Source organism: Pristiophorus japonicus, unplaced genomic scaffold (assembly GCF_044704955.1).
Source record: "Pristiophorus japonicus isolate sPriJap1 unplaced genomic scaffold, sPriJap1.hap1 HAP1_SCAFFOLD_470, whole genome shotgun sequence".
Taxonomy (NCBI): Eukaryota; Metazoa; Chordata; class Chondrichthyes; family Pristiophoridae; genus Pristiophorus; species Pristiophorus japonicus.
The window spans coordinates 286,283-301,094 of record NW_027254375.1 but is presented as its reverse complement, the minus strand read 5'-3'; the positions used below and the strand labels follow the sequence as shown (position 1 = coordinate 301,094).

General features: G+C 47.2%; 1 protein-coding gene across 1 annotated transcript in view; it reads left to right on the top strand.

Annotated features, from left to right (window-relative positions):
- Nucleotides 1-3,073: 3,073 nt before the first annotated feature.
- LOC139252631 (probable G-protein coupled receptor 139) overlaps nucleotides 3,074-14,812 on the top strand; it is a 160,611-nt gene continuing 148,872 nt past the window's right edge. Inside the window, exons 1-2 of the mRNA XM_070873439.1 lie at nucleotides 3,074-3,224; nucleotides 6,597-7,468. Of these exons, the coding sequence (XP_070729540.1) occupies nucleotides 3,074-3,224; nucleotides 6,597-7,468 (1,023 nt within the window). The remainder of the gene's footprint in view (nucleotides 3,225-6,596; nucleotides 7,469-14,812) is intronic.

The window sequence follows — 14,812 nt, the reverse complement described above, 5'->3', positions numbered from 1 at the left end:
AGGGAGAGAGAAAACAGGGAATTATCGACAGGTCAGCCTGACATCGGTAGTGGGTAAAATGATGGAATCAATTATTAAGGATGTCATAGCAGCGCGTTTGGAAAGAGGTGACATTATGGGTCCAAGTCAGCATGGATTTGTGAAAGGGAACTCATGCTTGACAAATCTTCTGGAATTTTTTGAGGATGTTTCCAGTAGAGTGGACAAGGGAGAACCAGTTGATTTGGTGTATTTGGACTTTCAGAAGGCTTTCGACAAGGTCCCACACAAGAGATTAATGTGCAAAGTTAGAGCACATGGGATTGGGGGTAGTGTGCTGACATGGATTGAGAACTGGTTGTCAGACAGGAAGCAAAGAGTAGGAGTAAATGGGTACTTTTCAGAATGGCAGGCAGTGACTAGTGGGGTACCGCAAGGTTCTGTGCTGGGGCCTCAGCTGTTTACTTTGTACATTAATGATTTGGACGAGGGGATTAAATGTAGTATCTCCAAATTTGCGGATGACACTAAGTTAGGTGGCAGTGTGAGCTGCGAGGAGGATGCTATGAGGCTGCAGAGTGACTTGGATAGGTTTGGTGAGTGGGCAAATGCATGGCAGATGACGTATAATGTGGATAAATGTGAGGTTATCCACTTTGGTGGTAAAAACCGAGAGACAGACTATTATCTGAATGGTGACAGATTAGGAAAAGGGGAGGTGCAACGAGACCTGGGTGTCATGGTCCATCAGTCATTGAAGGTTGGCATGCAGGTACAGTAGGCGGTTAATAAAGCAAATGGCATGTTGGCCTTCATATCGAGGGGATTTGAGTACAGGGGCTGGGAGGTATTGCTACAGTTGTACAGGGCCTTGGTGAGGCCACACCTGGAGTATTGTGTACAGTTTTGGTCTCCTAACTTGAGGAAGGACATTCTTGCTATTGAGGGAGTGCAGCGAAGATTCACCAGACTGATTCCCGGGATGACGGGACTGACCTATCAAGAAAGACTGGATCAACTGGGCTTGTATTCACTGGAGTTCAGAAGAATGAGATGGGACCTCATAGAAACGTTTAAAATTCTGACGGGTTTAGACAGGTTAGATGCAGGAAGAATGTTCCCGATGTTGGGGAAGTCCAGAACCAGGGGACACAGTCTCAGGATAAGGGGTAAGCCATTTAGGACCGAGATGAGGAGAAACTGCTTCATTCAGAGAGTTGTTAACCTGTGGAATTCTCTACCACAGAGAGTTGTTGATGCCAGTTTGTTAGATATATTCAAGAGGGAGTTGGATATGGCCCTTATGGCTAAAGAGATGAAGGGGTATGGAGAGAAAGCAGGAAAGGGGTACTGAGTGAATGATGAGCCATGATCTTATTGAATGGTGGTGCAGGCTCGAAGGACCGAATGCCTACACCTGCACCTATTTTCTATGTTTCTATGTCTCTATCCCATTGATCACAGTGGTAGTGCCACACAGCACGATGGAGGGTGTTGTTAGTGTGAAGACAGAACTTTGTCCCCACATTGACTGTGTTGTGGTCACTGCTACCAATAATGTCTGTGAGAGGTAGATTGGGGAGGACGAGTTCAGGTCTGTTTCCCTGGTGTTGGTTCTCTCACCATTTGCCACATGCCCAGTCTGGCAGCTTTGTCCTTCATGACTCGGCTGGCTCTGTCAGTAGTGGATCTACCGAGCCACTCTTGGTGATGGACATTGAAATCTCCAACTCAGGGTACATTCTCTGACGTTGCTACTCTCAATGCTCCTTCCAAGTGTTGTTCAACATGGAGGGTTCCTCAACTGAGGGCGGGCGATATCTGGTAAACAGCATGTGCTTTCCCTGTACTAACTGTTTGACCTAATTCCACAAGAACTCATATGATCGAGAGTCAGTGTTAGGAATCTCAGAGCCAATCCTTTCCGACTGTTACACAAATGTGCCCCAACTCCACTGGGGCTGTGCTGCTGGAGGAAGTGGACCAACACTGGGATGGTGTTGGGAGAATCCACAATGTTGACTGCGAGGTATGGATCTCTGAATAAGATTATGATTATACAAGACTTCAATGTTTCGAGAGCATTTCATGGTGTATTGAGATATTTACAGAGTACTTATCTCCATGGTTAATATTTAAGCAATTTCCTTTGGTTCCTTGGGATCAAACCTTTGCTTCTTTTATTATTCCTCCCCTCGATAAAGGAGATGCTTGACTGGGTAAGGGCATTCTTTACAAATAACCTGTTGTTCCTGTTCGAGTGTCAGATAATATAGACCGTCCCGGGAATGAAATTCCTGGACTGAAGTGGAAGGACTGTAATCTAGAGGGCTTGGAATGGAATTCCTGGACTGAAGTGGAAGGACTGTAATCTAGAGGGCTTGGAATGGAATTCCTGGACTGAAGTGGAAGGACTGTAATCTAGAGGGCCTAGGAATGGAATTCCTGGACTGAAGTGGAAGGACTGTAATCTAGAGGGCTAGGAATGGAATTCCTGGACTGAAGTGGAAGGACTGTAATCTCGAGGGCCTAGGAATGGAATTCCTGGATTGAGGCTGGAGTTGTGTCACGTACGTGAGTCCCATTGATCCATTACAGCGACCATCGCTCAGATACTGCCGTTTGGGAACATTTATTGATTGGGAATGTTTTGACCCTGGTGGCCTGGGATCCAATGCATCAGAGAACAAGATTGCTGCAATCTGTCTTTTCATCTTTTATCCCTCCTTTGTTTCTGTCACTTTCTCATCTTTTGTTCTCAGTTTTAATTCAATACAGAAATATAAACTATGTTATCTTTGTCCTCGGTATTTTATGGGTGGGTAAAAAAAATCGCACATTATCTCACTTTTAATTTAAAACTGTGTACAATACGGTGAGCTGGATTAAGTTGCAGTGAAATATTGTGGTGACAATGGTTCAATGAGTCTGTTTGTTCAATGTCTGTGATTAATGTCAGTTACAGTGATGCCTAATGATGTCATCGGGGATTTCCCTCTGCTCGATGTAAGGAGCGCCCTTCAATGTTTCACCTCACACAATCAGCAGGTCTCCTCCAGCACAGACACCAAAAGAGAGTCACAGAAGGGAAGTCATGGTTGTGTCTCGCATCCCACCAGCGCCTCCCATGACTGATGAATTTCTAGCCATAGTTGCTAGTTGGCGTCTAGATGAGAAGATAACAGGAGTATTGATGAAAATACAACGTATTTACTATCCTCTAATCACTGCTTTTGGTGTTCCGAGTAAGTATCTATTTTCAGTTATTAAATATATAAACCATGTTTCACTGTAATAACATTCTTGCTCTATAACCGGGGATAATCAGTTATTAATGGTATTCTGGCTTTCAAAGTGTTGCATTTTGTTTACGTACATGTTGTTGTTTAAAAATACTGGTACATCCTCACTGCTGTTAGTGTATCTGGTACCTCGCTGTTAGTGTATCTGGTACCTCGCTGTTAGTGTATCTGGTATCTCGCTGTTAGTGTATCTGGTACCTCACTGTTAGTGTATCTGGTACCTCACTGTTACTGTATCTGGTACCTCACTGTTAGTGTATCTGCTACCTCGCTGTTAGTGTATCTGGTACCTCACTGTTACTGTATCTGGTACCTCGCTGTTAGTGTATCTGGTACCTCGCTGTTAGTGTATCTGGTACCTCGCTGTTAGTGTATCTGGTACCTCACTGTTAGTGTATCTGGTACCTCACTATTAGTGTATCTGGTACCTCGCTGTTAGTGTATCTGGTACCTCACTGTTAGTGTATCTGGTATCACGCTGTTAGTGTATCTGGTCCCTCACTGTTAGTGTATCTGGTACCTCGCTGTTAGTGTATCTGGTACCTCACTGTTAGTGTATCTGGTATCACGCTGTTAGTGTATCTGGTCCCTCACTGTTAGTGTATCTGGTACCTCACTGTTAGTGTATCTGGTACCTCGCTGTTAGTGTATCTGGTACCTCGCTGTTAGTGTATCTGGTACCTCACTGTTAGTGTATCTGGTATCACGCTGTTAGTGTATCTGGTCCCTCACTGTTAGTGTATCTGGTACCTCACTGTTAGTGTATCTGGTACCTCACTGTTAGTGTATCTGGTACCTCGCTGTTAGTGTATCTGGTACCTCACTGTTAGTGGATCTGGTATCACGCTGTTAGTGTATCTGGTCCCTCACTGTTAGTGTATCTGGTACCTCACTGTTAGTGTATCTGGTACCTCACTGTTAGTGTATCTGGTACCTCGCTGTTAGTGTATCTGGTACCTCACTGTTAGTGTATCTGGTACCTCGCTGTTAGTGTATTTGGTACCTCACTGTTAGTGTATCTGATACCTCACTGTTAGTGTATCTGGTACCTCATTGTTCGTGTATCTGGTACCTCACTGTTAGTGTATCTGGTACCTCACTGTTAGTGTATCTGGTACCTCACTGTTAGTGTATCTGGTACCTCACTGTTAGTGTATCTGGTACCTCACTGTTAGTGTATCTGGTACCTCACTGTTAGTGTATCTGGTACCACACTGTTAGTGTATCTGGTACCTCACTGTTAGTGTATCTGGTACCTCGCTGTTAGTGTATCTGGTACCTCACTGTTAGTGTATCTGGTACCTCACTGTTAGTGTATCTGGTACCTCACTGTTAATGTATCTGGTACCTCACTGTTAGTGTATCTGGTACCTCACTGTTAGTGTCCCTAGGACCTCACTGTTAGTGTATCTGGTACCTCACTGTTAGTGTCCCTTGGACCTCACTGTTAGTGTATCTGGTACCTCACTGTTAGTGTATCTGGTACCTCTCTGTTAGTGTATCTGGTACCTCACTGTTAGTGTATCTGGTACCTCACTGTTAGTGTATCTGGTACCTCACTGTTAGTGCATCTGGTACCTCACTGTTAGTGCATCTGTTACCTCACTACTGTCCATCACCGTGCTGTCGGCTATTGATTCTTTAAATGATATTGTGCCATCAAGATTCAAATGTTCTGTTTTGAACTCAAGCAAAGATATTGGTTGAGACACTTTATTTCCCGAATTTCAGAATCCTCGCCACACTGCACATTTGGATCAGATCAGAAGCAGGTTTTCTGCGTTTCGGGAACTTGTCACAAATGACGACAGGTGATTGACCTGAAACAGTCACTGTGTTTCTCTCTCCTCAGATGCTGCCTGACCTGTTGATTATATCTCGGATTTTCTATTTTTATTTCGGACGTTCATCATCCACAGTATTTTACTGTTGTGTTCACCGAATGCTCGCCATGTTTACTTACACACAGTGCGAAGAACAAATCCTGACAGATCATACACATCTTCTTAAATCACTGAAATATCTCCTATTTTCTATGTTTCTCCTATTTTCTATATTTCTATAAAGGACATCCAGTGGTATGAGGGAAAAGCGGGGTATGGTGTTGAGATAGAGGATCAGCCTTGATCATATTGAATGGTGGTGCAGACTCGAAGGGCCGAATGGCCCACTCCTGGTCCTATTTTCTATGTTTCTATGTTTCGAATCATTCAGTTCCAGCCAGTGCCTCATTTTCCACATTCTCCAGTTCTGCATTACTGCCACTGCTTCTGATGGTTGGAACAGATTTATCAGGGTCATTTGCATTCTCACTAAATGCTGTTGTACCCTGCTTTCATTCAGCATAAAGAATGTCAGCTGATTGTAACTGAAGTATTAATGATCAAACAATCCTTTGATATTTTTCCATCCAATATACTATGCACAAGTTGGAAAGCAACATGTGAAAGAAAACAAGAATAACTCTTATCCATTTGTGTTCAGATACTTTACAGAAACATTGGGCAGCACTTTACCTGTGGAATAAGTCGTCCGATTTCGATGCTAAAACAAAGCATTTTGTTGGACATTCCCTGGTCAATGATAACCATTTATTTTATTCAGAGTCCATTCTTTGCCATGTTATTCGGAAATTCTTACTTTCAATGAACAACAATTTCAACAAAAAGGTTTAAAGCTCATTGTTCAATACACTTCCTGCAGCCCAGTTATCTTTCTAACTGCTGTACATTTGTATTTAATAACCTAACATCGTCATATTAGCTTCATACATTTTAAGTAGAACCACCTGTAATTATTGCACGCCACAATTGCAGTCGATGTTTATTTCTGTTACACTCACTTTCAGTTCTAATTAGAATCCAGATCCTCAGCAGGTGCAAGAATACAATGAGGGTCTCCCTCCCTCTCCCCCTATCACCGCCCCCTCCCACCAACACAGCGGCACAGAAGTGAATCTCACCGCTCTCGGTGCTGACTGATCCCGGGACACGAAGGCTTCCTGAGAGGTTCTTGACCTGTGTGTCCCTGTTACCTTGGGCAGTGTTGTTGTCTGCTGAGCTAAAGGTAGATCTATCATTTAATGTCTCATTGATCAAACATCTGTTCATTTCATGTTGTCTTTATCCCCATTTCATTTATTGATTCCTTATTATTTTTGCAATAAACCCTGCATTCATTTCCTCAGGTCCGAGAATTAGATTATATCATTTCATGTCACTAATGATTTGCAGATTGCAGACCGAATCCCATCAATCTTCTGCTCTTGCTCCCAGCCTGATGTTTAATTTAACTGGTTATTTCCTTTCCTCACAGTGAACTTAGTGACGATAGTGATCCTGTCCCGGGGAAAGTGTGGACTCTCCAAATGTGTCACTCGTTACCTGGTGGCCATGGCAACAGCGGATCTACTGGTCGTGATCCTGGATCTGATACTGAGGCACATTCCAATTCGTTATGAGGAACAGTTTATTTTCCTGTATTCCATCCCCCTGTGTAATATCCACGCCGTCCTGCTCTATGCAGCCACAGACTGTTCTGTCTGGTTCACCATCACTTTCACCTTCGATCGATTTGTGGCCATTTGTTGCCAGAAGCTGAAAACTAAATATTGCACCGAGAGAACGGCGGCTGTGGTTCTGGGAACAGTGACTGTGCTGAGCTGTTTAAAGAACATACCCTGGTATTTTATGTTCATGAGTAGGTATGTGCTTGGTAACAACCCCTGGTTTTGTAATCTGTATTACACTAATTATACATCACTGGGCTGGGGAGCATTCGAACTACTTCATTATATTCTAACCCCGTGTGTCCCATTTATTCTGATCCTGCTGCTCAATGCTCTCACTGTCAGACACATTTTAATGGCCAGCAGAGCTCGCAGGAGACTCCGGGGTCACAGCAGTGGGGAGAGTCCCAGAGACCCCGAGATGGAGAGTCGCAGGAAATCCATGATTTTATTGTTTGTTATCTCGGGGAATTTCATCCTGCTATGGGCAATGTATATGGTGGTTCTTGTGGCAAACCGGCTTGTTTGGATTTCACATCTTGTATTTATACCTACGTTAGTAAATGAACTAGGATTCATGCTGCAGCAGCTGAGTTGCTGTACAAACACTGGGATTTACGCCGTGACACAGACTAAGTTCCGGGAGCAGTGGAAGAATGTGCTGAAATATCCCTTTGTTGTAATTGTAAAATGCATTAAACGATAAGAAGCAGCAGAGACTTTACAGCCTCAGAACTCAATGCCACCAGATAATGGGGGGGAAATCCCGGTTGGGGGCTTCCTTCGGACAAATGCCTCCGACCGGAGGATATTTTACGTAAACCTTCGATTCCCATCCGAGACCTTCATTCCATGTGTAGCATTAGGGAAATGGCCTTCCCCATACGTACAGTAAAGCTGGAGTCACATGGGCCTGAAGCACCAATCACGCTGCAGTATTCTCAGTGATAATAATAGCAACTCGCTTTTTCAGAGTTCCCATTATTATCAATGTGAATAAACACCTCAATATTGAAAAGCAACAGAATAAATTAAAAACACATCACATATTTAAAATTAATTGAAATTAAAGTCAATTAAATGTTTTGTTAAAAAAATGTTTTGGAATTTTTTTAACATGTTTCAATAAGGTTTAAAATAAATGATCCTTGGTGGAAAGGGTTTTTACTGTAAAAATATGTATTTCAGTTTATTTTTGATATGTTTTAGAACTCTTACACTGGTAAAAGTAATGTATCGACCTGCTTTTACCTGGTTTAAGAGTTTGAAGGACATTCTCTGGGCATGATTTGGGCAAATGACCCAATCTCACCCACACAAATGGTCTTCTCCCCGGGATATGGAGAATCCATATGGAGAAATCTTTGACAGATCGGAAAAGCCGGTTTCCGGGGCATGCACACTTGGGCCTGACCTGGTGAGGCCGGAATTTAAGGCCCATTGTGTCCGAGCCACTCTCCCTCATGGTGAATATTATCACACTCACTCACACACTGTCTACACAGGGCTCCCTGGGCGGGGAGTGACAATCTGTCAGGATCCTCTGCAAGGTCAGCAGTGACCTGCAAAAGGATGGCACCCCCTAAAGTACCACCTAAAGTAGCTGGTCTCCCGCCTGCACTAAGGTGGCGACATCCGTTGCCTAGACAATGGGGTAGTGTTCCTCAGGACCCCTCCCTGCCTCACATGTGGATGTCCTCACTCGCGCTCGGCACAGCATATACAGCTCTGGTACCCAGCACAAAGCTGGTGGCAGGATCTATTCCCATTGGCTGGTTGATGTCACTGACCTTCCCCTTCCCAGAAGTGAGGCCAGGTGATTTACAGCGAGAGTCGAGGGCAGCAGCAGATAGAGGTTTGTTCACCAAAGCAGTGAGTGAGTGGCTAGGGGGAGCCACTCGGCCCGGCCCTGCACCAATCCCCACAACCCAGCATGGTAAGGAGGAGTTCCAACACCAGGTACGATGGCAGCTCCTGTCGGCCAGTCTTTACATCAGGGCCTGAATCTGACTGCAAGAGACCTACGTCTGTCTTCACTAATCGTTTTCTCTTCACATATCTGTGGAAGCTTTTGCAGTAAATAGGAGCACGATTAGTCCATTGATCCCCTCGAGCCTGCTCTGCCATGCAAGATCGTGGCAGGTGGAGGCTTGTAATAAATGCACCGAAAGAATCCTGGGCGATTTTAACCTACATATTGATTGGACAAAGCAAATTGGCCAGCGTAGCACCGAGGAAGAGTTCATAGAGTGTATCCTGGATGGTTTCCTTGAACAGCATATTGCGGATCCAACCAGCGAGCAGGCTATCTTAGATCTGGTACAGTGAAATGAATGACCATAACATGGTTCAATTTGAAATTCTTTTGGGCGGTGAGTAAGATACTTCTCAAACCAGTGACCTAAGCTTAAATTATTGAGAAAACAAAGGTATGAGGGCAGAGTTGGCTCAAGTGGACTGGGAAAATAGATTAAAGTACGGGACGGTTGATGATCAGTGGTAGACATTTAAGGAGATATTTCTTAACTCGCAACTAAAATATATCGCAATGAGATGGAAAGACTGTAAGAGAAGGGACAACCATCCGTGCCTAACTGAGGAAATAAGGGATGGCATCACATTGAAAACAAGGGCCTGCAATGGGCCAAGATCAGTGGGAGACCAGAGGATTGGGAAACGTTTAAAAGCCAGCAAAGAACAAATACAAAATTGACAAAGAGAGGGAAGATAGAGTATGAAAGTAAACAAGCACGAAATATAAAAACACAGTAAGAGTTTCTACAGGTACATAACAAGGAAAAGAGTGGCTAAAGTAAATATTCCTCCCCTGGAGGATGAGACTGGGGAATGGTAGAGACATTCAACAAATATATTGTATCCGTCTTCACTGTAGAAGCCACTGAAACACCCCAATAGTGGATAAGCAAGGGGCTGTAGGGAGGTTGGAACTTCATACAATCACTATCGCTAATGAAGTAGTACTCAGTAAAATAATGGGACTAAAGGCGTACAAGTTCCCTGTGTCATGTATTTAACCATCTTGTAATGATTTGGTCATGCAACTGTAACTCATGCACACTGTACCTGTACCCTAGAAATGCACACCCTGACCACAGGGGGTCAACTTGCGGGAGACACTCCTCACCTGGGTTTCCAGGTATAAAAGGGCAGGTCCCACCCAGGGTCAGTACTCCTTGGTCCTGGCAATAAAGGTGAAGGTCACAGAGTGACCGTGTCTGATATATCCATGCCTCGTGTGAGTTTGTAGTAAGGTGCAGGGACACTACATTTGGCGACGAGAAACGGGAATCACCAAACCACGAGGATGGCCACCGGTGGCACAGAGGAACGTTACTGTGTGGGTGAGGACTGGGATGACTTCATGGAAAGACTCCAGCAGAGCTTTGCCACAAAGGACTGGCTGGAAGAGGCAGCGTCTGACAAGCGGAGGGCGCATCTACTGACCAGCTGTGGTCCACAGACGTATGCATCTACTGACCAGCTGTGGTCCACAGACGTATGCATCTACTGACCAGCTGTGGTCCACAGACGTATGCATCTACTGACCAGCTGTGGTCCACAGACGTATGCATCTACTGACCAGCTGTGGTCCACAGACGTATGCATCTACTGACCAGCTGTGGTCCACAGACGTATGCATCTACTGACCAGCTGTGGTCCACAGACGTATGCATCCACTAACCAGCTGTGGTCCACAGACGTATGCACTGATGAAAGATCTGCTCGCACCCCAAAAGCCAGCGGACAAGTCTTTTGAAGAGCTCAGCCAACTGATCAGTGAGCATCTCAAGCCGGCAAGTAGTGTACACATGGCCCGGCACCGGTTCTACTCTCACCGGCACCGGGAGGGACAAAATGTCTCGGACTTCGTGGCTGAACTGCGGTGCTTGGCCAATTTCTGTAAGTTCTCTGATGCCTGCAGGGGGAGATATTAAGGGACTTTTGCCATCGAGGGCATTTATCATGCCAGCATTTCCAGGAAGCTCATAGAGACCAAGAACTTGACCTTAGAAGGGGCGGCGTTGAAAGCTCAGACCTTTATGGCAGGGGAAGAGGAGACCAAGCTAATTTACGCCCACAACCCTGGTCCCAACGTGGCGATGGACCAGGGAGTTAACATGGTGAAAACTGCTCAGGACCCCGCAGGCAGGCAAGGGCATTTCGAAACCGTCCAGGCAGCAACAGGTTCTAGGGTGGGCCTGCAACAAGGACAATGGAGAGGGGATTGGCAATTCACGCCATCTCGAGGAACAATGCGTCCCGCGATAGGACCATGAACACCCACCATCAGAGTACTTAGAAACAGCCAAATGGGCAATCAGAGGGGAATGCCGGGTAATAGTCCCTTTGTTAACCGCAATCTCAATCTCAGCTCATGCTGGAGGTGCGGGGGGTAGACACACTGCAAGAAGCTGCAGGTTCCAGCAATAGGATTTGTAATGTCAGTGGACTCTTGGCCAGGATGTGCAAAAAGGCAGTAGCGAGGCTAATCTGCGAGACAGAGGAACCAGACGAGGGATCTGCAATGCAGGATGATGCCTGGGGTAAAGCCATGGATGCTGAAGTTCAGCGGGTTCACGTGGCTGTCGTCCACAGCTCATACACTAAAACGTCATCCATGATGATGAAAGTCTTACTGAATGGCATCCCGGTGCACATGGGGCTGGATACGGGAGTGAGCCAGTCACTCATGAGTGCCCAACAATTTAAGAGACTATGGCCACACAGAGCTAGCAGGCCCAAACTGGAACGCATTGAGACGCAGCTACGGACTTACACCAAAGAGATCATCCCAGTGCTGGGCAGTGCAAACTTGGTGGTAACATATAATGGATCACAGAACCGGCTGCCACTCTGGGTCGTCCCGGGAAATGGCCCCGTGCTTTTGGGGAGGAGTTGGCTAGCTGGGATGAAATGGAAATGGGGGGATGTGCACGCCATTTCATCCGTGGAGCAAAGTTCATGCTCACAGGTCCTGCAAAAATTCGGGTCACTGTTTCAGCCCAGTGTCAGAACGTTCAAGGGCACTAAAGTAGTGATACACATCACTCCGGACGCCAGACCAGTGCACCACAAGGCCAGAGCAGTGCCGTATGTGATGCATAAAAATATTGATTGTGAATTGGACAGGCTCAGAGAGGGCATAATTTCGGCCGTTGAATTCAGCGACTGGGCCAGTCCCATCGTTCCTGTCGTTAAAGCAGACGGCTCGGTCAGGATTTGTGGCGACTACAAAGCCACCATCAACCGAGTGTCACTGCAAGACCAATACCCGCTCCCGAGAGCGGAGGACCTTTTTGCCACACTGGCAGGTGGTAAGCTGTTCACGAAGCCGGACCTCACTTTGACCGACATGACTCAGGAACAGACTGAAGAACCCAAGCTTCTGACCATCATCACGACACACAAGGGATTATTTATCTACAACAGGTGTCCGTTTGGCATTCGTTCGGCAGCAGCTATCTTTCAGAGAAACATGGAAAGTTTGCTCAAGTCCACCCCTGGAACGATTGTGTTCCAAGACGACATTCCCATAACGGGTCGAGACACCGAGGAACACCTCCACAACCTGGAGGAGATGCTACGCCGATTGGATCGGGTAGGCTTGCGGCTGAAAAAGGCCAAGTGTGTGTTTTTGACCGCAGAGGTCGAGTTTTTGGGCAGGAGGGTTGCTGTACACGGGATCCGGCCCACTGAATCAAAAACTGAGGTGATTCGCCGGGCACCCAGGCCTGGAAACACGTCGGAGCTGTGATCATTCCTGGGACTTTTGAACTATTTCGGGAACTTTCTGCCGAACTGAAGCACATTGTTGGAGCCGTTACACATGTTCCTGCGTAAAGGTTGTGAATGGTTTTGTAGGGACTGTCAAGAACGGGCTTTCAATAAGGCGAGGAACTGCTGTGTTCCAACAAACTGTTGACTTTGTATGACGCCTGTAAAAAACTGGTTTTAACATGCGAGGCGTCATCCTACGGGGTTGGGTGTGTGTTGCAGGGTAACGATGACGGCCAACTCCAACCAGTGGCTTACGCCTCCAGGTCGCTCTCCCAGGCAGAGCGTGGATACAGCGCGGTCGAGAAGGAGGCACTCGCGTGTGTGTACGGTGTGAAAAAGATGCACCAGTACCTCTTCGGTAGACGGTTCGAGCTAGAGACGGACCACAAGCCGTTAACATCCTTGTTGTCCGACAGCAAGGCTGTCAATGCTAATGCATCAGCTCACATACAGCGCTGGGCCCTCACGCTGGCTGCGTATAACTACCTCATACAGCACCGGCCAGGCACCGAAAACTGCGCTGACGCACTCAGCAGGCTCCCACTGGCCACCACCGAGGAGACGTCGGAGCAGAGCGCTGAGATGGTCATGGCCGTTGAGACTTTTCACACTGCGGGCTCCCACATCACAGCCCGCCAGATCAAACTCTGGACCAACAGGGACCCCCTCCTATCCATGATAAAGAAATGTGTCCTGACTGGAGACTGGGTGCCCGCACACGGAGCGTGCCGCGAGGAGGTCAGACCGTTTCAGAGACGGATGGATGAGCTCCCCATCCAAGCCGACTGCCTGCTATGGGGCAGCCAGGTAGTCATGCCCCAGAAAGGAAAGGAAGCGTTCATCAGGGAACTCCACAGCGAGCACCCTGGCATCGTGTTAATGAAGGCCATTGCCCGGTCACATGTATGGTGGCCAGGGATTGACTCAGACCTGGAACACTGGGTTCACAGATGCACGACGTGTGCTCAGCTGGGCAATGCCCCCAGGAAGGCCCCACTCAGCCTGTGGCCCTGGCCCACCAGCCCATGGTCACGTATTCACATAGACTACGTGGGCCCGTTCATGGGGAAAATGTTCCTGATCGTTGTCGATGCATACTCGAAGTGGATCGAGTGCATCATATTAAACTCGTGCATGACATCCACCACCGTGGAGAGTCTGCGTACGGTTTTCGCGACCCACGGTTTGCCGGATATCCTGGTCAGCGACAATGGCCCATGTTTTACCAGCCATGAATTTCAGGAGTTTATGTCGGGCAATGGGATCAAGCACGTCCAGACAGCGCCGTTCAAGCCGGCCTCCAATAGCCAGGCGGAACGCGTGGTCCAAGTCATAAAGCAGGACATGCTACGAATCCAAGGTCCCACCCTTCAGTACCGACTATCGCGCCTCCTGCTGGCCTACAGGTCCCGGCCACACTCGCTCACGGGAGTCCCGCCTGCGGAACTCCTCATGAAACGCACGCTCAAGACGCAGCTGTCCCTCATTCACCCAGCCCTGGCAAACATTGTTGAGGGCAAGCGCCAGTCCCAAACCGATCTCCATGATCGAGGCTCAAGGGGGAGGTGTATAGAAATAGATGACCCATTATTTGTTCTTAACCATGCTTTGGGACCCAAGTGGCTTGAGGGCAGCGTAATTGGCAAAGAAGGAAATAGGGTCATGGTGGTCAGACTAAACAATGGGCAGCTATGCCGCAAACACTTGGACCAAGTAAAGACAAGGTTCAGTGCAGACACGGAGGAATCGGATGAGAGCATGATGAGATAGCACCCACACCACTGCCAGCGTACGAGCAACAAAGACAGCCCTCAGCATGCACAGTCCCTGTGGCCAGCCCGGACAGGCCGGAATCACCTCAAGTGACACAGACACGTGCTGAGGCTCAGCCACCAGAGCCACAACTGCAGCGCTCCACGAGAGAGCACAGACCACCCGATAGACTTAACCTCTGAAACTAAAAGTCTCAAGGGGGGAGGTGATGTCATGTATTTCACCATCTTGCAATGACATAGTCATGTAACTGTAACTCATGCACCCTGTACCTGTACCCTAGAAATGCACACCCTGACCACAGGGGGGTGAACTTGCGGGAGACACTCCTCACCTGGGTTTCCAGGTATAAAAGGGGAGGTCCCACCCAGGGTCAACACTCCTTGGTCCTGGGTTAAAGGTGAAGGTCACAGAGTGACCGTGTCTGATATATCCATGCCATGTGTGAGTT